The following is a 22,423-nucleotide window of genomic DNA, read 5'->3' on the forward strand; positions in this document are numbered from 1 at the left end:
AAAAATGACCACGGGAAAATCCTGAATCCAGAAAAGTAGCAGCTCCACACCCAGGGCGGTAGCGGCAGTACTCCTGCAGACGTCCTGGGCATTGCTACCCCATGCCGCCATGGGTCCTCCCCAAATAAAAAGGACTCCAGAAAGTGAAATTTAGTGAGTTTAGGTTTGGACACGGCATCCACCGACCAAGCACAATGCCGCAAGGTATGACGTGTGGCCACTCAAAAAGCCACAAATCCGAATTCTGCACACAGTCATAAAGGGCATCCGAGAGGAACGAGGCAGTCATCTCAATCTTCACCACCTCCTGATCCATCAAGGACCAGTCATCAGACTCATGATCCAGGATATGCTCAGCCCATCAAAAAAATGGCGTGAACCACCAGCCCCCCACAAATAGCTGCCTGGACCCCAAGGCCAAGACCTCAAAATTCTGTTTAAGAATGGTCTCCAAGTTACGCTCCTCAGAGTCCTGCATGGCAAAACCACCCTCTACAGGAATGGTATGCCACTTAGCAATCGCCGAGACTACTGCATCCACCACTGGCGACTTCAAGGTAGCCCTAATAATAATAACAGTTTATATACCGCAGGACCGTGAAGTTCTATGCAGTTTACAATGGTTAAAAGATGTTACAAATTAAGTAGAATTAACAAAGTTAGAAGCTAGTTATTAACAGTGCTAGAGATCAGTTATTGTGGAGTAGGATTGTACAGGTTAGTTGCCTAAATACTTCAGGAACAGATATGTTTTTAGGTGTTTCCTAAATTCCCCATAAGTAGTAGGCGTGAGCAATTGTTCCAGAACTTTGCCCTATCCCACTCTGAGATGGGATACAAACGAGCCATGGCATGCGCCTACTGAACGGCATTTCCGGCGTATTCCACTGTGCCAGGACAAGATCCTGAATTTCCTGATGCATAGGAAAAGAGCGGGAAGCAGCACAGCTCCCCCAAAGAGGGTCCCCCACATGCATGGTCTCCAGTGGTGCCTCTTCGAAATGCAGCACCAAAGAGACCTGCTGAATCAGGTCTGGCAGCTTATCCCTCTGAAATAGGCGCACCACGGACGCCGCTTTGCCAGAAAGCGGGAAACCAGATGCCTTGCCACTAGCAGCTGTCCCCTTGAGAGGATCCTGGAACTCCTCAAAAGGGTCCAGGTCTTCATCCAGGCCGACACGCTCCTCCAACCACAAATCCTCAACCCAAGATACGCTCTGGCGCTTGGACGAGGGAGGAGAAAGAGAGGATGCCAAAGGTGTAGAGGAAGGCAAAGCCACAGGGGTGTGTGGAGGGGAACATTTAAACTGGATTCCGAGAGCCAATGGAGACTCAAAAGCAATGGAGTCACGTGGTCAAATTTGCTTTTTCCATAAATCAACTTCACAGCAGAATTCTGAATCAATTGTAGTCTTTGGAGGCAGATCTTTGTGATGCCAAGATAAATGGTATTACAATAATCTAGCCGAGATAGTATAATTGATTGGACCAAGACAGAAAAATGACGTTGATGGAAAAGAGATCTAACCTTCGTAAACTGAAAAATCACTTCTTAACCAGAGAGTTTATTTGATCCTTAAAGATAAGGGAAGAGTCAAAAAGTATTCCCAAAATCTTGGAGAAGAACACAATTTGTAGGAAGGCTCCAGAATCGAAAAGGAAGATAATCCAGTTTTGGGCCTAACCACAAAAGTTTAGTTTTGGCTGCATTTCATTTCATCTGGACAGACATAGCCCAAGTTTGACGTTTGGAAATACAGTGGTTTATTTTAAAAGTTAAAGTGGTAATATTTGAGTCAATTTTGATCAATATAAAGATGTCATCTGCATAGGTAAAAAGCGTTTCCCAAGCTGACAATTTGTAAGTATTCAAAGTTGTCATATAAAGATTGAACAAGATTGGGGAACTCCCAGGAGGATGCCAGGAATTAGAAATATTACCATCAATATTAACTGAGTAAGATCGAGACAGTAAAAATTTAGAAAACCAAACCTGATTAAGTTCGATATCTGAAAGTAATTGGAGCAGAATATCATGATGCACTACGTCAAAAGCCGCAGAGAAATCAAACTGAAGCAAAATTGAACATTTATTTTATAGTCGTAATTGTTGGATTTTAGAAAGAAGAGAAGGAAATCCATATTGAAAAGGCTGAAGTAGTGAGAATTTCTCCAGATAATTGGTAAGTTGACTAGCTACAATTGATTCTAACAACTTTGTCAACAATGGTATATTAGCAATTGGTCGATAATGAGAGGGGATAATAGGATCTAGATCTGATTTTTTCAGAAGGGGGAAGGAGTGTTATTTGCCCCATAGATTGCGTAAAGTATCAATTTTCCAGTGAGTAATTTAATAAAATGGTCAACTACATTGTGACCTGAAAAGGAATATTAAGAAAAAGATATGATGGAAAAGGATCCAATGAACATTTACACCTTCTCAACTTTTCACATAATTTGGATACTTGGTATTCAGAAACTGAATCAAAAGAGCACCAATAACGATCAACTGGTATCTCTAGTGTGGGATTTTTTTTTAATAAGAGGAGAAATACCCAATATTTCCTGTAGGAAAAGATTGCCTAATGAGAGCTTTTGTCTTGAAAAAAGCAGGCTACAACATCAGCAGAAGGAGATAGATTGCTCAGACTTTGAGTCAGAGATAGAAAACACCAGAATTTAAAAAGAGTACTACTCCTGAAAGGTCACTTGGACACACAAAGTCAGAGGCGTGAAGAAAGTACAAGAGGTTTATTCACAGCATACTGGACTCGAGTGCAGTTAACAGCCTGCCTACTAGAGTGTCAGAAACAGGAAATACACGAACTTTTATGCCCTTTTCGCAAACTAATATATGCATAAACTACAATTTTCATTTGTTACTTCTATAACTTTTCTACAATTATTATTGGTCCTAAGCCAGCACTTATGATAGGTTCAGGGCTACAACTTATAGTCCTATAGGAAACTAGCTCATTTCTCTGCTTATCTAAATCTTACAGCTCTAAATGTTACATGTACATAAGGGCAGGGTACATCATGGCTCAAACTCTTATCTATTTAGCTTTCAATGTGGTAAGGCAGGGACATACATTTCAGGCAGATGAGGTCAATAGATTGTACACTGTTTTCAGCTATGTAGGCCAGAGCAATATTTTAAACAACAGTTAACCATTTCATGACCCTACATTCCCCCCTTTCAGGCTGGCGTACCTAAGGAGCCAAGCCTGACAAAATAAAGTTAGGGGTCAGGAAAGTCGGGGTCCCCAGTGGGTAAGGGACAATACTGGGAGAGGGCAAGGGCCAATGCAGCAGTGGAATGGTTGACAGCAGAGTCCATAGTTCAGTGGAGCAGCTTTATGGCTATTTTAGCAAAAATGACATGCAACAGAAAGACTGCGGGGCCTAGATAACTGACTTGCTAGTGACCTGCTAGTGTGAGCTGAGGACCAATGATTGTTAAGAAAAGTAACACGTGAAAAGTTTTTTCTAGAATTCAGTTGTATAGCCAGAAGAATGTATAAATATCTCTGTAACATCCTGTTTTCGGCACTTCTGAAGCCAGCTTGGAGCTCGGGAATCGCATACGTATGCTAATAAACTATCTGTGCCTTCTTCAAGTCTCTAGATTTTTTGGCTGCTCAAAGTGACCTTTCACTCCGATAATTAGACTTAGCTATTTTACATCCATAACAGGTTTTTCTTGCTTTCCTAAGTTCAAGATTATATTTTCTAATTGCAGATCTCCAATTTAATTTATCTGTGTCTGAATGAGATCTTTTCCATTTCTTTTCTAACCTCCTACAAAGCACAGTTACTTACCGTAACAGGTGTTATCCAGGGACAGCAGGTAGATATTCTCACATCATCCACGGAGCCCCGACGCGGACAGCTTTTCAAGCAAACTTGAAAGAAAATTCAAGCTTGCTGTGCTGCACCACGCATGTGCATGCCTTCCCGCTCCACTAGAGGGCGCATCCCCACCTCGTGGTCCTCAGTTCACATAGCCAGCAAAGAAGCCATCCCTGGGGAGGAGGGCAGGTTGTGAGAATATCTGCCTGCTGTCCCTGGATAACACCTGTTACGGTATGTAACTGTGCTTTATCCCAGGACAAGCAGGCAGCATATTCTCACATGTGGGTGACCTCCAAGCCAACCAAAAAAGGGAAGGTGGGAGGATGGCAATTTAAGAAAACAGATTACGCAAAACCGACTGGCCAAACCGGCCGTCGCTCCTGGACAGAGTATCCAGGCAGTAGTGGGAGGTGAAAGTATGAACCGAAGACCAAGTGGCGGCTTTGCAGATGTCCTCAACAGGTGTAGACCTGAGGAAAGCAACAGAAGCCGCCATCGCTCGGACCTTATGCCCCGTGATCCGACCATGCAGCGCGAGACCAGCCTGAGCGTAGCAAAAGGAAATACGTACCAGCATCCGCAGGATCAGAGGAAAAGGCGGAAACGCGTAGAGGAACTTCCCCTCCCAATCAAGGAGGAAGGCATCGGCCTCGAGACGATCCAGGGAGTACATCCGGGAACAGAAGAGAGGCAGTTTGTGATTGAGGGGGGGAGGCGAACAGATCTATCTGAGGCGTCCCCCACCGCCCGAACACCTGTCGCAAGACCCGAGAATGAAGCGACCACTCGTGCGGCTGGAGGAGGCGGCTGAGCTTGTCCACCAGAAGTTCCGCTCCCCTTGAATATAAACCGCTCGAAGAAAGGTGTTTTGGGAAATCGCCCACTCCCAGAGACAAAGAGCTTCCTGACACAGGGACCAGGACCCCGTACCCCCTTGCTTGTTTATATAATACATCGCCACCTGATTGTCCGTACGGACTAGAACTACCCGATCGTGAAGCAGGTGGCGGAAGGCCACAGCGGCCAGATAAATGGCCCGAAGCTCCAAAACGTTGGTGTGACAGCGACGGTCCTCCGCTGACCACATTCCCTGAGTGCGCAGCCCATCCAGATGAGCCCCCCAAGCGTACTCCGAAGAATCCGTGGTTAGGACCTTGTGGTGCGGAGGGGCGAGAAAGAGCAAACCCTTGGAAAGATTGGAAGAGTTGGTCCACCAATGGAGCGAGCGTCTCAAAGAGGGAGTCACTGTCACGGGACTGGAGATCGGGTCCTGGTCCTGACGCCACTGAGAGGCCAACGTCCACTGAGGGATCCGCAGATGTAATCGGGCAAACGGTGTGACATGGACTGTAGAAGCCATATGACCCAGCAGAATCATCGTGCGTTTCGCCGAGACCGAGGGCAGCAGAGAAACTTGCTGACTCAGACAGACGAGGGTCTCCAATCGAGGAGGAGGAAGGAAGGAACGGAGGCGAACCGTGTCCAGCACGGCCCCGATGAACTGTAGAGATTGAGAGGGGCACAACTGGGATTTTGGAAAGTTTACCTCGAACCCCAGATTCTGAAGAAGGATAATAGTCTGTCGGGTCGCTAAGATAACCGCCTCCCTGGATGGTGCTTTGATTAACCAATCGTCCAGGTAAGGAAACACCTGAAGCCCCCGGGACCGCAGGGCCACTGCGACAACCACTAAGCACTTCGTGAAGACTCGAGGGGACGAAGCCAGTCCGAAGGGGAGGACCCGATATTGGAGGTGCAACTCCCCCACCTGAAAGCGCAAACATTTGCGAAAGGCAGGATGCACCAGAACATGGGTGTAAGCCTCCTTCAGGTCGAGGGAGCACATCCAGTTCCCCTCGTCGAGTAGCAGGTACAGAACCGGAAAGGAGAGCATTCTGAACTTCTCTTGGACAAGGTACTTGATGAGCCGCCGGAGGTCCAAGATGGGGCGAAGATCCCTGGTCTTCTTGGGGACCAAGAAGTAGCAGGAATAGAACCCCCTGCCCCGCTGACAAGGAAGGACACGCTCCACTGCCTGGAGGCGCAACAATGCTCTGGCCTCCGACAGCAGAAGCGGGAGCTGCGCCCGGTTGGAAGGACACGCGCCGGGCGGACTTTCTGGAGGAACCTCCCAGAAGTTGAGGGAGTAACCCTCGGACACAACCCGGAGGATCCAAGCGTCTGAGGTGAGAAGGGTCCAAGCGGGATAGAAGGCGCGGAGACGGCCCTCGATGGGTAGTGGGGTCGACGTTAGTGCGGAGGGGGCCCGCCCCCAACCACTCAGAGCGTCAAAAAGACGGGGCGGTCTTAGACACCACCTGCGTCTGAGGTTTCTGCTGCGCCCGAGACTGCTGAGGCGGCCTCCAAGGAAGTGGTCTCGAGAAAGCCGGTGTAGTCTTTTGAGGGTAGCGCCTAAGCGGAGCCCGGTAGGTCTTAGGAACAGAGGGTTTCGCCTTAGGACACACCAGGGAAGCGAAAGAACGCTCGTGCTCCGAGAGGCGCTTCGTGGCCGCCTCGAGAGATTCATCGAAGAGCTCAGAGCCCACACAGGGCAGATTGGCTAGGCGCTCCTGAAGATTAGGATCCATATCCACGATCCTGAGCCACGCCAGCCGGCGCATAGCTACAGCGAAAGTGGAGACCCTGGAGGTGAGCTCAAAGGCATCATAGGTAGCATGAAATAAGTAAAGACGGAGCTGGGAGAGGGACTCGACCAGCCGTCCAAAGTCGTCTCGGTGCGAAGCCGGCAGGACCCCGTGAAAGGTCGGCAAGGACTTCACCAGCTGGCGGAGGTAAGATGTAAACGTGAAGGCGTAATTCAGAACCCGATTAGCCATCATGGAATTCTGATAAAGCCTCCACCCAAACTTATCAAGCGTGCGGCCCTCGCAGCCCGGCAGAACCGCAGCCAAAACCCTAGAAGGGTGAGATTTCTTGAGCGAGGACTCCACCATCAACGACTGGTGGGATAACTGTGCCCGCTCAAACCTCTTACAGGGCACAGTACGGTATTTAGCCTCCATTTTGGATGAAACTGCAGTCACCGCATACAGGGATTCAAGGTTCCTCAAAAACGCCTGCCGGAGCACCGGATTTAACGGGAGGCGGGGAGATTCCCTGGGCGGGGAAGGCAGATCCAGCTCCGCCAGGAACTCTTTGGAATATTGGGAACCAGCCATAAGGTCCAAATCCAAGGCCTGTCCCATATCCAGAACAAACTTCGAAAACGAGGAAGGTCGCACACCGGACCGATCCTCCTCCGGGGTAGGCGAGTGAGAACAACGAGCCGCCGAGAAAGAGGGCGAGGCCTCGCGAGAATATCGGGGCTCACGGCCAGCACCAGGATCCGACCCCCAAGAGGCAGCGCCGAGAGAACGCGCCAGGGTCGGGGACCTCCGAGGTCCCGAGGAGCCCCTCGGGGAAGACCTCAGGGTCCGGGGCACCGAAACCCTCCGACGCCTCGGAGAGGGATCCCGGGAGCCCCGGATCGAACTCTTCCGAGGGGGCGACCGAAGCAACCTCGGGTTCGAAAGAGAAAGGTCAGAGACCCGAAGTGCCTCGACGGTCCGGGCCGGCGGGGAGTGACCCCGCCTCGAAGGGGATCCCCGAGAGCGTTTAGGACGCTTAGAATGGTGCTTCGATCGAAGCTGGCCCGGGGGTGAAGAACCCCCCCGAGGCCCTGGAGTAAGACTCCGAGGACGAAAGCCGTCGGGTCCGGCACACCTTGCCCCGGGGCACCCGAACGCCCCGCTCAGGCTGGTCCGAGGCCGAGGTCGAGGCAGGCTGCAAGTGGGCTAAAGCCGAGGACAACTCCGAAGAAATCAGAGCCCGGAGCATGTCCTGAAAAACCGGAACCGCCATCATGGACGGCATATCGGTGGCAGCAGTACACTCCACTGAGGGTGACCTCGGTACCAAGTATTCCCTAGGAATGGATACGGATCCCGACTTGGAGGACCGGGCCAGGGGTGTCCCACCAGGCCCAGCCGAGGCCCCCGAGGATGGCTTCTTCGTTGGAATGGCACCTGAGGAGAAAAGCGGGGACTTACCCTGAGAAGGCTTCAAGCCTGAAGACGAGGGTTTTGAGGCTGAGGACAGTCGGGGCGGGGCCGAGGAGACCGAGGCCGAGGTCAAGGCCGGGGCCGACGTCGAGCCCGCCAATGGCTCCACCACAAACAAATCCGCCATGTGTGCACGATGGCAGCGGAGAGCCCGAGACTGAAAAGTCGAACACCGGGGGCTCGAATCGGTAGGGTGGTCAGTCCCCAAACACAAAAGGCACCACCGATGGGAGTGATCGACAATAGCTGATCACACTTGGTGCACTTTTTAAACCCCGACAAGGGCCGGGACATGAAAAACAAAAACAGGCCGCGACCAAATGAGGCCACGCGGCAACGGCCACCCGGGAGCCCCCGGATGCCGAACAACAAAACAAAGAACTTTTATTTATTTTATAAGACAAAACAAAAAAAGAAGAGCGAACACGAACGCGCACAGCGACCCCGAACAAAAAGACAAGGCCGCGGTGCTAGAAGACAAGTAACCGGAGAAACACAAAATCAGGGCTTCTGGCTCCGCGGAAACTTTAGAACTGAGGACCACAAGGTGGGGATGCGCCCTCTAGTGGAGCGGGAAGGCATGCACATGCGTGGTGCAGCACAGCAAGCTTGAATTTTCTTTCAAGTTTGCTTGAAAAGCTGTCCGCTTCGGGGCTCCGTGGATGACGTCACCCACATGTGAGAATATGCTGCCTGCTTGTCCTGGGATAATTTTGTTTTAGGGCTCTATGAATAGGTAAGAACCACGGTGCATTCCGAGCATAGGAGATTGTTTTGGTGATAACTGGCGCCAAGGATTGATAGGCATATTCTGTAATAGATCTCCAATTATGCCAGCTATCATCAATAGTGTGCTCCCTAGGAGAGCTGGAGAGAGAATCTAAAACTTTAGACCAAAAATATTCAGGACAGATTTTCTTTCTAAATGTGACAGTTTTTCCTGCAAAAATTGTGTTGGAATATGGGACATAGTGAAACACACTTTCACAAGACAGAGAAAAGAGCAATGTCATAAGAATGTAGGCAGTACTGCTTTAGTTCAAAGCAGTATGTTCCAAATGAACTGGAGGAAAAGCCTCAGACAAATGCCCTCCCACCACCACAATGGTGGATAAAGGTGGTTAGGTGGTAACCTCACTGGCAAAAACCTCCGTCGCACTCCCAGATTAGAAAAACTATAAGCAGGGCTGTCTATGCATGGTTGATAGAAGAAAAAACTTTCAACTTATCTCTGTTGATCGGTACACCGACGGTGGCCAGCATTTCACTAACTTGCTGCCTCAGGGCTCGCCAAAAGAACTTCAAAGAACTTTTAAGCCCATCCGACATCACAGATTCATATTTAACCATTGCTCAACTCGCTGGACACTTTAAATGTGTCAAATGTTCCACTTGTTCAATAACACGGGAACTCATGGATTTTTTTGTTCATCCAAGGACAGGTCAAACCTTTAGGCTGAAACACACAACCTCATGTAACTCGACTTTTGTGGTCTATGTTTTTATTTGCCCATGTCCCAAAATCTATGTGGGCCAGACCATTCGCCCTTTTAGAATACGGGCCACTGCGCACAAAAGTTGCATTCGGAATAACAGACTTCAAGCCCCTATGGTCACACATTGTTTGGAGTACAATCACGTTTTCACAGATTTACAATGTTGTGTGATCGATCACATTAACGATAGCTGCACTGACCGACAACAGCGACTCATGCGGGCTGAACAAGCATGGATTTATAAATTGAACAGCCAGGAACCGAATGGGCTGAATCTAAAACTAGAATGGAATGTTTTCTTCTGACTCTTTCGTGATTTTCACTCCTCATTGTAGGATTAAATTACATAGACCGATAGGAATTTTTCTCTTTATTCTTTGCTTGAAAAATGAAAAATATGAAATAAAAACACAAAAGCCAAGAGAAAACCCTCAAAACATAATAAAATAAATAAAGAACAAAAACAAATAGAAAGTTCAGAAATTCTTTAATTGTATTCCAATTGTCAGTAGCTTAGTCAGCATTTTTACTGCACAACTACTTCCGGGGTTTGACATCATCCCCCGGGAGTTCTTAACCCAGTAAAGTCATGGTGCAGCCATCTTTTTGATCAGAAGAGACGTTACGGCGTCCTGCATAAAAGGTATGTCATAGTGGCTTCCTAAGATTTTTATTAAGTTATGCTTAAGTCCAGTTTATTGAAGTAATTTTCTTTTCTGGCCCTAGTTTTGATCGGACTGTGATACACCCTGAGGCAGCAAGTTAGTGAAACGCTGGCCACCGTCGGTGTACCGATCAACAGAGATAAGTTGAAAGTTTTTTTTTCTATCAACCATGCATAGACAGCCCTGCTTATAGTTTTTCTAATCTGGGAGTGCGACGGAGGTTTTTGCCAGTGAGGTTACCACCTAACCACCTTTATCCACCATTGTGGTGGTGGGAGGGCATTTGTCTGAGGCTTTTCCTCCAGTTCATTTGGAACATACTGCTTTGAACTAAAGCAGTACTGCCTACATTCTTATGACATTGCTCTTTTCTCTGTCTTGTGAAAGTGTGTTTCACTATATTATTGATTTTTCACATATCCGAGTATTTTTTGCTATATATTTAGGGAATATGGGACATATACATGGGAAGTGAAAATTCACCAAGAAAATGGTCAGTCCAGGGGACTTGCTGCCAACGAACAGTGTCAGAGGTTTGTTGAACAGTATGGTCTAAAAAGTGACAATATCTAATGTGTGACTTTTTTATGGGTAGGGGAAATAGATGGTAAAGAAAAACCCAATGACTGAAGAAAAGAAAGGAAGTCAGAGACCTCCTTATTGTTGGTATCTTCAAGATGCAAATTTATGTCCCCTATCACCAGAAGTCTATGAAATTTAATTGAAGCATTAGCAATCGTATCAGAGATGAAGGTAGATGACCTAATCCAAGGAATAAGGGAATGATATAAGAGGAGGATACCCAAAGGGTGTGAGAAAAACTCATCCTTAACAGATGCAAGCAAAAACTAAATCTGGGCTATTAACCTTTTCAAGTAATTGAACATTAAAAAAATGATTTAAAAATTAAAGCACGTCCGCCATCCTTTTTATTATTTCTTAAAGACAGTAGACCCCTAAAACCCTGGGGACAAATATCATTTTGGATAAATGTATCATCCTGAGAAATCCTAGATTCAGTAATACATACTAAACCTGGGTCTAAGTCAGTTAACAGGTCTTTGATGATCTGCTGTTTGTTACAAACAGATCTGGCATTACAATACAGGACTGGATCCGGAGTAAGTGAGTCTAGAAAGACTTTTGAATCATTTTTAACTGGCTGTGTAGCTTTCAGAGTTATTAAATTTCTAGGGGAGATCAGTTTCTTGTAAGACGGTTTTCTATTACTCAAGATAACAGGACTTTTCTGACCCAAACAAGAACAGTCTGCTAAAACTGATTCAATAGAATTTAAAGGTGATAAAATTACTGAGTGTATGTTGCCAACATTCCAACAGAATAGGAAAGCAACAAGGCAAAATATAAAATCCATATTACAAATGAGTACAAAACAATTATAAAAAGCATTAAAAAATAAAACTAAAATTAAGAGAAATTATATGGATTGGCAATTAGCAATAAACATTATTCGATAATTGATAGTTCTAAGCAACATTAATAAGCTAAAGAATTAATATCACCTGCTAATCTACCTTCAGCTGAGGAAATCCCTCCGTGGGTGGAGGGGGAAGACCGAGCTTCCCCACTGCTCCCAGTTGACTCGCAAGGCACTAGCGGCGGGGAGCTCTGGACACCTGCAGCTGCCGCCTACGGAGCTCCACTACCGCACCAGCCTATACACAACTTGCACAGGCCAGCTGCGAGTACCTCGCATCTGGAGCAGAATGAGCACTTTTTTCCTGCAAAGTGCTCATTGCTCCACATGCGACCTAGCTAAGAAAAAGTGCCAGTTAGTTGAAAAATACAGTATAATACAGCAATTTTAAAGGGAAAGCAACTCTTCAGACCGGCACTTCCTCAGGATTTTTTTTTTTTTTTACAAAACAGACTCCACTGGCTCTCAAAGCAGTATGCCTTGCTTGAATTAGGGGGCAAGGCTTACTGCTGAGGCACCTCTAAAAAAATGTTGAGGAGGTGGAGGAAAGGGGGGGAAGGGATCCAGCACTAGACCCGCCGGGTTTGACACCCCTCAATGTCGATCGATCGGACCCCAAACAGGGTCCACCCAAGCTCAATCCGGCACAAAAACGGGGACCAGGATCCCTAAACAAATTCCAACAGCCCTACCACGTGAGATGGGTACAGCTCCCCACACCTGCTGAGACTGAAAGAAGGCTGATAGGAATAGGGGAACGTATGCATTATGTACTATTCCAGAGTTTTGTTTCAGTCTCCACCTGCTGGTCATGATGAGATATATACCGCTTGTAAGATCCTATACCGGTCTGGAGAGTGCTAAAGAAGCAGATATTGTAGGTCAGTGTTCTTCAACCAGTATAGGACAGTGTTCTTCAACCCGTGGACCGGGAGAAATAAAAGAATTACTTTGTGGACCAGCAAATTACTAAGATTGAAATTTTTAAAACCCATTTCCGCCCCGTCTCCGCAAGCTAGGTCCCCACAAGCCATCTGATCCCATCCGCACAAGCCTCAGTTATGATTTTATATTGAACGTATTTTATTAAAGTATAAAAAGAAACAATATTCTGTACAATTGTCATTTTATAAATACAAATATACAGAGCAAGGACCAACAAAACCCCGGCCTCCCCTTCCCTTCACATATATCCCCTCTACTATCAAGAAAACTGAACAAGCCAAATTATTACAGAACTAGTCTTTAAGCCCGTTATATTAACGGGTGCGAGAATATATGTCTATCTTTCTTTCTGTCTCTCTCCCTCCGGCTGTCTTTCTTTCTGTCTGTCTCACTCCCTGGCCCCCTTTGGCTATCTGTCTCTCTCCCTGCTCCTGTGTCTTTCTTACTTTCTTTCTGTCTCCCTCCCTACTTCCCTGTGCAGCAGCTGCAGCATTGCCTCTCCCTCCATTTCTCTGTGCAATAGCATTTTTTCCCTTCCCCCTCCCCACTTCCCTGTGCAGAAGCCGAAGCAGCATTCCCTTCCCCTCCATTTCCTTGTGTAGCAGCATTTTTTCCCTCCCCCCTACTTCCCTGTGCAAAAGCTGAAGCAGCATTCCCTCCCCCTCCATGTCCCGGTGCAGCAGCATTTTTTTTCCATCCACCTTCCCTGTGCAGCAGCCATAGCATTCCCTCCCCCTCCATTTCCGTGTTCAGCAGCATTTTTCCCCTCCCCCCACTTCCCTGTGCAGCAGCCACAGCATTCTCTCCCCCTCCATATCCCTTTCAGCAGCATTTTTTCCCCTCACTTCCCTGTGCAGTAGCCACAGCATTCCCTCCCCCTCCATTTCCCTGTTCAGCAGCATTTTATCCCCTCCCCCCACTTCCCTGTGCAGCAGCCACAGCATCCCCTCCCCCTCCATTTCCCTGTTCAGCAGCATTTTTCCCCTCCCCCCACTTCCCTGTGCAGCAGCCACAGCATTCCCTCCCCCTCCATTTCCCTGTGCAGCAACAGGATTTCTCCATCCCCCTAATCTTCCCGCGGTCTGGCCGACTCCCTTGCCGGAGTTATTTTTCAGTTTAAAGGTACCACTACGGCTCCTCTAACGATCCCTGCCTGCATCAGAAGTCTTCTCTGAAGCAGGTGCGGCTCGTGACAGGAGCCGCAGCAGCACCTGTAAACTGAAAAATAACTCCGGCAAGGGAGCCGGCCAACTGGCAGTTCAATTCGGAGCTTCGGTCTGCCCTGCTCCCTGTGTGCCTTGCCGTATTGTATTTTTTTGTTGAAAGACGCGGCAGCGACTCCTCATGATCCCCATCTGCGTCGGAAGTCGATGCAGGCAGGGATCGTGAGAGGAGCCACCGTCGCATCTTTCAACTTAAAAATATAATACCGCAAGGCGAGCAGGGAGCAGGCCAGATCGAACAGCAGGACGAAAAACAACCCTAAACAGAATCCATTCCATGCAATACCTTGAGATTCAGCATCACTCTAGCCCCTACCAGCAGCCAATATGTAATATAATAAAACGGTCGCCGCGCATGCGCACTCCTACCTGTGGGGCCCTAAAGCGCATGGAAAACGGAACACGGAGGAGGGAGTGCGCATGCGCAGCTAGCGTTTTATTATATTAGATGCCACACAGAAATATCATGCTAACAGAATACTGCAGTCACACATGACAGGAATAGTGTTAGAGAAGTGCTCCCTGGTCAGAGATAGTCCCCAGTTATATGTCTAGCAGGATATATAGTTCAAATCCGATATATTCTAATGACAAAATAAAAATAAAATGATTTTTTTCTAACTTTTGTTGTCTCTGGTTTCTGCTTTCATCTTTTTTTCTCTCTTTTCCTTCCAGCGTCTGCCCTATCTCTTCAATCCAGCATCTGCCATTCCACCCACTGTCTGCCCCTTCCAGAAACTGTCTGTCTCCCCCTGCCATCTCTCCTCTAGACCCCCCGCTCTTTGGTTTGGCATCCATCATCTTCCCTCTATTCCCTCAAGGGCTGGCATCTTTCTCCTTTCATCTCTCTTTCCCTACCCCCTGTGGTTTTTAGCATCTCTTTCTTCTCATTTCCTCCGCTCAATCTGATATCTCTGTCTCCTTCCCCGTTCCCTGGCATCTCTCCCTCTTCCCTTTCCTTTTCTTCTCTAGTCTTCCTTCTTTATTTTCTGCCTCCGTCTAAATTAAATTCTTTCTTACTATGCAGTCCTCAGTTTCCCTCTTTTCACTGTGTCTACCCACAGCATGCCCTCTTCTCTCTCCCCTTCTCCCCACTTCCATCATCTCCCTTTCTCCTCACTTCCATCATCTCCCCACTTCCATCATCTGCCCCTTCTCTCTTTTTCCCCTCCACTTCCATCATCTGCCCCCTTCTCTCAATATCTCCATCCACCATAGGCCCCATCTCTCTCCCTTCCTTTCACCTTTCTTTCCGATTTTGGAAACAAGACGGGCAACGCCACCTCCACCGGGCACTCAAGATCGGCAACGGGCCTCCTCTTCCCCGGGCATCAACAGCACTTCAGATCGGCAACGCAGTGCTCAGTCCAAAGCACTGACTCTAACTGCCTGGGTGGAAACAGGACGCTGCATCAGAGGGGAAGCTTTGGGCTGAGCACCGCTTTGCCAATCTGAAGTGCTGTTGATGAGGGAAGAGGAGGCCCGTTGCTGAACTTGAGTGCCCCAAGAGGGGGGACCCGATGCTGATGCTGCCCATCGCCATTGCAGCCCAGACGCTGATGGTCCCAATCCGATCTCGCTGGCCCTGCTCAGACCGGCAGGAATTTTCTGCGGACCGGCACCAGTCTGCAGACCAGCGGTTAAAGAACACTGTTGTAGGACAATAGGAGAAGTTCTCACATATGAGCGATGTTATCTGAAGGAGCCCAGAGCAGATGTGATCCTCAGCTTTTGTTAGAAGAATTTTAGAGTTGGACTGCACATGCCTTCTTGCCTATACATGTCATGCAGGACCAAAATGGTCCAATACAATAGCTAAGAGAATGCAACTCCTACGTGCCCATATTCTCAGAAAATTTTCATACCTTGATCTAAGGCTAACAGCTGAAAGACATCATACAAGGACCTACTTGAATCTGATCCTGAGCATCTGCTAGATAACCCTGAAGCAATATATTTTCCTTTCGCAAGTCTTCCACCAAAGCTGAGGGTGAAAGAAAAAAAAATAATATAAATAGTAATATAATCAAAATAGTTGCTATGTATGCACATGCTCTCAGGTGTTTCAATAGCTACTACAGAAGATTACTTGCCATGTAATTTGTCCAACTCTTTTTCCAAATCTTCATTGTGTAGATTAGCATACTGGCAAATGTCTTCTGTAAAAGCAACAAACAAAATATTTCCCATGCTCACATCAATAAGATTGCTCACCCCCATACAAGCAAGTGGTTTACTGTTACTGCAGAAGGCCCAGTTGCATGTGCAGATGTGTTATAAAGCCAATGATTTTGCATGTAAACCAAAAAAAAAGTGGCACTCAAGGGCTTAATATCAAAGCAACATGGTTACAAAATATGACAACTTGTTACACATGTGCACATTAAGGGGCACCCAAAAAATTCAACTATCAGATTAACCTGCTGATTTTTCCACACAATAGAACAGATTTTAACAACTGAATCAAACTGCAACTTTGTTAAAGCCTTTAGGTCTGATAGCAAATTGCTATTAAAATACCATATACAGTATAGCAATGTTACTTACCGTAACAGTTGTTATCCAGGGACAGCAGGCAGCTATTCTCACTAGTGGGTGACGTCATCCAACGGAGCCCCGATGCGGACATCTCACAAGCATACTTGCTTGTAGAAACTCTTAGAAGTTTCGAGTTGCCCACACCGCGCATGCACGAATGCCTTCCCGCCCGATGAACTGGGCGTGTCTCCTCAGTTCAAATAGCTAGCAGAGAAGCCAACCCAGGGGAGGTGGGTGGGACGTGAGAATAGCTGCCTGCTGTCCCTGGATAACAACTGTTACGGTAAGTAACATTGCTTTATCCCAGGACAAGCAGGCAGGTATTCTCACTAGTGGGTGACCTCCAAGCTAACCCAAATGGGATGGTGGGAGAGTTGGCAACTTAGGAGAATAAATTTTGTAATACTGTTTGGCCAAACTGTCCATCCCGTCTGGAGAAGGTATCCAGACAATAGTGTGAGGTGAAGGTATGAACCGAGGACCAAGTGGCAGCTTTACAAATCTCCTCAATCGGTGTCAATCTGAGGAAAGCTACAGAGGCTGCCATTGCTCTGACCTTATGGGCTGTGACTTTACTGTGAAGGGGTAATCCAGCCTGGGCATAGCAGAAAGAGATACAAGCCGCCATCCAGTTGGAGATGGTGCGCTTAGTGACAGGGCGTCCCAACTTGTTCGGATCGAAGGAGATGAAAAGTTGATCAGCAGTTCTGTGAGGCTTGGTGCGTTCCAGGTAGAAAGCCAAAGCACGCTTACAGTCCAGAGTATGAAGGGCAGATTCTCCAAGGTAAGAATGTGGCTTCGGAAAGAACACTGGAAGAACGATGGATTGGTTGAGATGAAATTCTGAGACAACTTTAGGAAGGAATTTCGGATGAGTGCGGAGAACCACCTTGTCATGATGGAATACTGTAAAAGGTGGATCCGCAACCAAGGCTTGGAGCTCACTGACTCATCGAACAGAAGTGAGGCCAATGAGAAACACCATTTTCCAAGTGAGATACTTCAGATGAGCCTTGTGAAGAGGTTCAAATGGAGGCTTCATAAGTTGTGAAAGAACAACATTGAGGTCCCAAACCACTGGAGGCGGTTTGAGAGGAGGATTGACATGGGAAAGTCCTTTCATGAATCTGGAAACCACAGGATGAGAAGAGAGGGGTTTCCCTTGAAAAGGCTGATGGAAAGCAGCAATTGCACTGAGATGGACTCATATGGAGGAAGACTTGAGGCCAGACTGAGACTCGCTCGTCCAGCGAAGGCACCGGTACCGCCTTTTTCTTCTGCGGTACCTGTGGTGCCGCTCTATGCTCCGAGGATGAGGAACCCGATGTCGAGGGGCTCACCTCAATAGGAGCGGAGCGCTTCCGTGGGCGCCTCGAGGTCGGCAGGATTGGACTCGCTGCTACTGAGACCGGAGGACGCTCCAACGGAGATGGCTTCTTAGCCAGCTTACCTGAGTGTTGCGGTGTCGTGCGGCGTCGACGAAGTGGGTGCCGACTGAGGTGATGTCGCTGTCGCAGGGTCAGACATATCGGCACTGAAAAGCAAACATTGTTGGATTTGTCGGTTTTTTAATGTACGTTTTTTCAAAGTGGCACAGCGGGTGCAGGTAGACGCCTGACGCTCTGGACCCAGGCACTGTAAGCACCAATTGTGCGGGTCCGTAAGAGAGATAGGCCGTGCACACCGCTGGCACTTTTTAAAACCTGGCTGGGGGGGCATGAAAGGAAAAACGGCTTCTGCCAAATCGAAGGCCGAGGCCTCGATGGCGGCAGTAGGCCCCGCTGGGGCAAAACCGACAAAATGAAGAAAAAAGAAAAAAACTGTTTGTTTGTTTGTTTTTTTTTAAAGAAAATAATAAAAGAAAAAAAGGAAATATAATTTCCAAAAAGATTTCATGAGCGGGAAGGCGACAGAAAAAAATCTTTTCAACAGCCGTTGAAAAGTGCGACTTCTTAGCTCCGTGGAAACTAAGAAACTGGGGACCGCGCGCCTCTGTCGTGCGGGAAGGCACTCGCGCGTGCGCGGTGCGGTCTACTAGAACTTTCCAAGTTCTTAGAGTGCAATCACTCTAAAATTGTCCGTACCGGGGCTCCGTCGGTGCCGTCACCCAACAGTCAAGAATATGCTGCCTGCTTGTCCTGGGATAATGCGGATTTTCATTTTTTGAAACTGGCATATGTGGAAGTCCTCAAAATGGGTCAGAAAAATGGACATTCTAAAAAATTTCAAAGTTTAGTCTTCTGTGGTTCCTGTAATAATGAAGCTATCCCCATTAAAAGTTTGTATACAGTATTTTGTGACATGACTTTGTTCTGAAATATATGATTTCAACTTAGCTTATATGCTCTCGTTACTTTATAATTTCATTTTAAGTTTTGGGATTTTTCAAAAAAAAAAAAAAAAATTTGGTATTTACCAGTTTAAAGAGTCATCTAGAAAAAATTTCAAACTATTAGAAAGAGCATGTTTCATACCCCCATGAAAAAAATGGTTTTTCAAAGCCAGCAAATAATGCAAAAAAAAAAAATAAATAAATAAGGGTCAAACTTTAATAAGGCAAACACAACAAAAAATCCAACAGGACTGCAGTAAAAGTATCAAGCAAAAAGCGATAAAAATGCAGCAACAATGTACAAGACACCAAGTTCATGATTAAAAAACAAGATTTTTATGCGCAATCCTTAAAACATTAAAGAGTTTGTATCCAAAATATGGTTCAGTATTGTGGAGAACTGGGACCCGACATAGTCCGTGTTTCGAACACACACTCCTTCCCTCAGGAGTCCTAAAAAGTGTTCAAACCACTTGTGGGGGAACCATTAGAATACAACTGGAAACAAAAACGGTCTGTTGAACTGGATTACACGACGGGTGAACTACTGTACCCTTTGCACTGGAAACATGATTATCCTGCTAAAATATTTATTCATTCAGTTTTCTACACTGTTCTCCCAGTTTACATTTAATATATTCAGGTACATTTTTCCTTGTCTGTCCTGGTGGGCTAACAATCTATCTAATGTGCCTGAGGCAATTGGAGGGGGGAATTAGGTGACTTGGCCAGGGTCACAAAGAGCAGCATGGGTTTCAACCCACAACCTCAGGGTGCTGAGGTTGTAGCTTTAACCACTGTGCCACATAAAACTCCATTCAAAAGGGAAGGGATGGCCAAGGAGTTACAGTAATGGGGAATTAGGGCACCAAAGGAATTAGGGCATCTCCTACTGATGACCCTCATAACCCTGGGCAAGTTTCCCCATTTTTTTCTGGTACCCACTTTACACCTCAATCTTTATGTAAAATGCTTATAATCTTTATAAAACACAGGAACATAAGGTAACTTACCTAGAGATTTATTTCTTTCTTGCATAGCAATCATGGTAGCTTGGGAGGCTTCCAGATCAACCTGCAATACTTTAATCTGACCTTCTAAGTTAAACTGCAAGAAGCTAAATTCCTGTAAATAAAAGAGCAAATAAGTTTTAAAAAAGACAACCCCTAGCATAATAGTATAAAAAGTCAGCACAGTTTATGTTGGGTAGGGAGAGATGTGGAAAATATAATTAAAGACCACTGTTTTAATAGTTTTCCACAATTCCGTTTTCTATATCTCCCTCCACAGTTGGGGTATACTTTTGACGCATTAGAACAGGGGTGCCCAAATGGTCAATCGTGATCAACCAGTAGATTGCAAAGGCAACGCGAGTCGATCACGTTGCCTTTGCTTTCATCTTCCTTCATCCCCGAGACAGGCCAGGCACGTACAAGAGCCTGACCCACAAGCCTTCACCTCCGACATCAATTATGACATTGGAGAGGAAGCTCTGGGCCAGCCAATCGCTGCCTGGCTGGCCTGGAATTTCCTCTCCGACATCTGAATTGACGTCGGAGGTAAAGGCTTGTGGGCCTGGCGCTTCTATGCGCCTTGCCTGGCTCAGGGAGGAAGGAAAAAAATTGGCATAGTGGCTTGGGGAGGGGGCAGCAGGGAGAGAGAGAAAAAGAATCGGGGAAGTGGAGAAATCGGCGCGAAGGCTTAGGGGGGAAGGGGGAGAGAGAAAGACAGAAAAGCAATGTTACTTACCGTAACAGTTGTTATCCAGGGACAGCAGGCAGCTATTCTCAATAATGGGTGACGTGATCCAACGGAGCCTCGATACAGACGCCTCACAAGCAGTCTTGCTTGAAGAAACTTGAAGTTTCGAGTTGCCTGCATCGTGCATGTTCGAGTGCCTTCCCGCCCAGACCAGGCGCGTCTCCTCAGTTCAGATAGCTAGCAGAGAAGCCAACCCAGGGGAGGTGGATGGGACGTGAGAATAGCTGCCTGCTGTCCCTGGATAACAACTGTTACGGTAAGTAACATTGCTTTATCCCCGGACAAGCAGGCAGATATTCTCATTAATGGGTGACCTCCAAGCTAACCTTAATGGGATGGTGGGAGTGTTGGCAACTTAGGAGAATAAATTTTGCAATACTGTTTGGCCAAACTGTCCATCCCGTCTGGAGAAAGTATCCAGACAATAGTGAGAAGTGAAGGTGTGAACCAAGGACCAAGTGGCAGCTTTACAATCTCCTCAATCGGTGTTGATCTGAGGAAAGCTACAGAAGCTGACATAGCTCTGACCTTATGGGCTGTGACTTTACTGTCAAGGGGCAATCCAGCCTGAGTATAGCAGAATGAGATGCAAGCCGCCATCCAGTTGGAGATGGTGCGCTTAGAAATAGGACATCCCAACTTGTTCAGATCAAAGGAGATGAAAAGTTGATCAGCAGTTCTGTGAGGTTTGGTGCGTTCTAGGTAGAAAGCCAAAGCACGCTTACAGTCCAGAGTATGAAGGGCAGATTCTCCAGGGTGAGAATGTGGCTTCGGAAAGAACACTGGAAGAACAATAGATTGGTTGAGATGAAATTCTGAGACAACTTTAGGAAGGAATTTCGGATGAGTGCGGAGAACAACTTTGTCATGATGGAATACTGTAAAAGGTAGATCCGCAACCAAGGCTTGGAGGTCACTGACTCGTCGAGCAGAAGTGAGGCCAATGAGAAACACCACTTTCCAAGTGAGATACTTCAGATGAGCCTTGTGAAGAGGTTCAAATGGAGGCTTCATAAGTTGTGAAAGAACAACATTGAGGTCCCAAACCACTGGAGGCAGTTTGAGAGGAGGATTGACATGGAAAAGTCCTTTCATGAATCTGGAAACCACAGGATGAGCAGAGAGGGGTTTCCCTTGAAGAGGCTGATGGAAAGCAGCAATTGCACTGAGGTGGACTTGTATGGAGGAAGACTTGAGGCCAGACTGAGACAAGTGTAAAAGGTAATCCAAAACCGAAGGCAAGGAGGAGTGTTGAGGCTCCTGATGCTGAGAAACGCACCAAACAGAGAATCTAGGCCATTTTTGGTGGTAGCATTGCCTAGTAGCAGGCTTCCTGGAAGCTTCCATGACATCCCTCACGGGTTGGGAAAACTGTAGAGGGGTTACATTGAGAGGCCCAAGCTGTCGGGTGTAAGGACTGCAGGTTGGGATGAAGCAGAGATCCCTGATGCTGTGTAAGTAGCGAGGGAAAAACTGGTAGAAGGAACGGCTCCCTGGTGCTGAGTTGAAGTAGAAGGGAGTACCAAGATTGTCTGGGCCACCGTGGAGCAATCAGAATCATAGTGGCATGGTCTGACTTCAGCTTGACTAGGGTCCTTTGAATAAGAGGAAATGGAGGAAACGCATATTGAAAGAGATTCGTCCAATCCAGAAGGAATGCATCTGCCTCGAGGCGATGAGGCGTGTAGATCCTGGAGCAGAACTGGGGCAGTTTGAAGTTGTGGGGGGCCGCAAAGAAGTTGATCTGAGGCTTTCCCCACTGAGAGAAGATGTGATGGAGGGGCGTGGAGTGGAGAGTCCACTCGTGAGGTTGCAGAAGACGACTCAAGTTGTCCGCTAAGGCATTGTCTGCCACCTGAATGTAGACAGCCTTGAGGAAAGTGTTGTGGTGAATCGCCCAATCCCACACTTTCAGAGCTTCTTGGCAGAGGGAGGCCGATCCCGTGCCCCCTGTTTGTTGACATAGTACATGGTGACTTGATTGTCTGTGCAAATGAGGACAACTTGGTCGCGGAGCAGATGTTGAAAAGCATTGAGAGCATTGAAGATCGCCCTGAGTTCCAGGAGATTGATGTGGCACTGGCGGTCCGTGGTGGTCCAGTAACT

At 47.2% G+C, this 22,423-nt stretch overlaps 1 protein-coding gene across 2 annotated transcripts in view; it reads right to left on the reverse strand.

Annotated features, from left to right (window-relative positions):
* Nucleotides 1-22,423, reverse strand: part of HMMR (hyaluronan mediated motility receptor) — a 197,983-nt gene that overhangs the window by 160,378 nt on the left and 15,182 nt on the right. For both annotated transcript variants that reach the window (XM_033937747.1, XM_033937736.1), the window contains exons 4-6: nucleotides 19,570-19,681; nucleotides 15,780-15,845; nucleotides 15,597-15,670 (exon numbers count right to left, since the gene is read on the reverse strand). In XM_033937747.1, the coding sequence (XP_033793638.1) occupies nucleotides 15,597-15,670; nucleotides 15,780-15,845; nucleotides 19,570-19,681 (252 nt within the window). The remainder of the gene's footprint in view (nucleotides 1-15,596; nucleotides 15,671-15,779; nucleotides 15,846-19,569; nucleotides 19,682-22,423) is intronic.

The sequence above is a fragment of the Geotrypetes seraphini genome, chromosome 1 (assembly GCF_902459505.1).
Source record: "Geotrypetes seraphini chromosome 1, aGeoSer1.1, whole genome shotgun sequence".
In the NCBI taxonomy this organism is placed as follows: domain Eukaryota; kingdom Metazoa; phylum Chordata; class Amphibia; order Gymnophiona; family Dermophiidae; genus Geotrypetes; species Geotrypetes seraphini.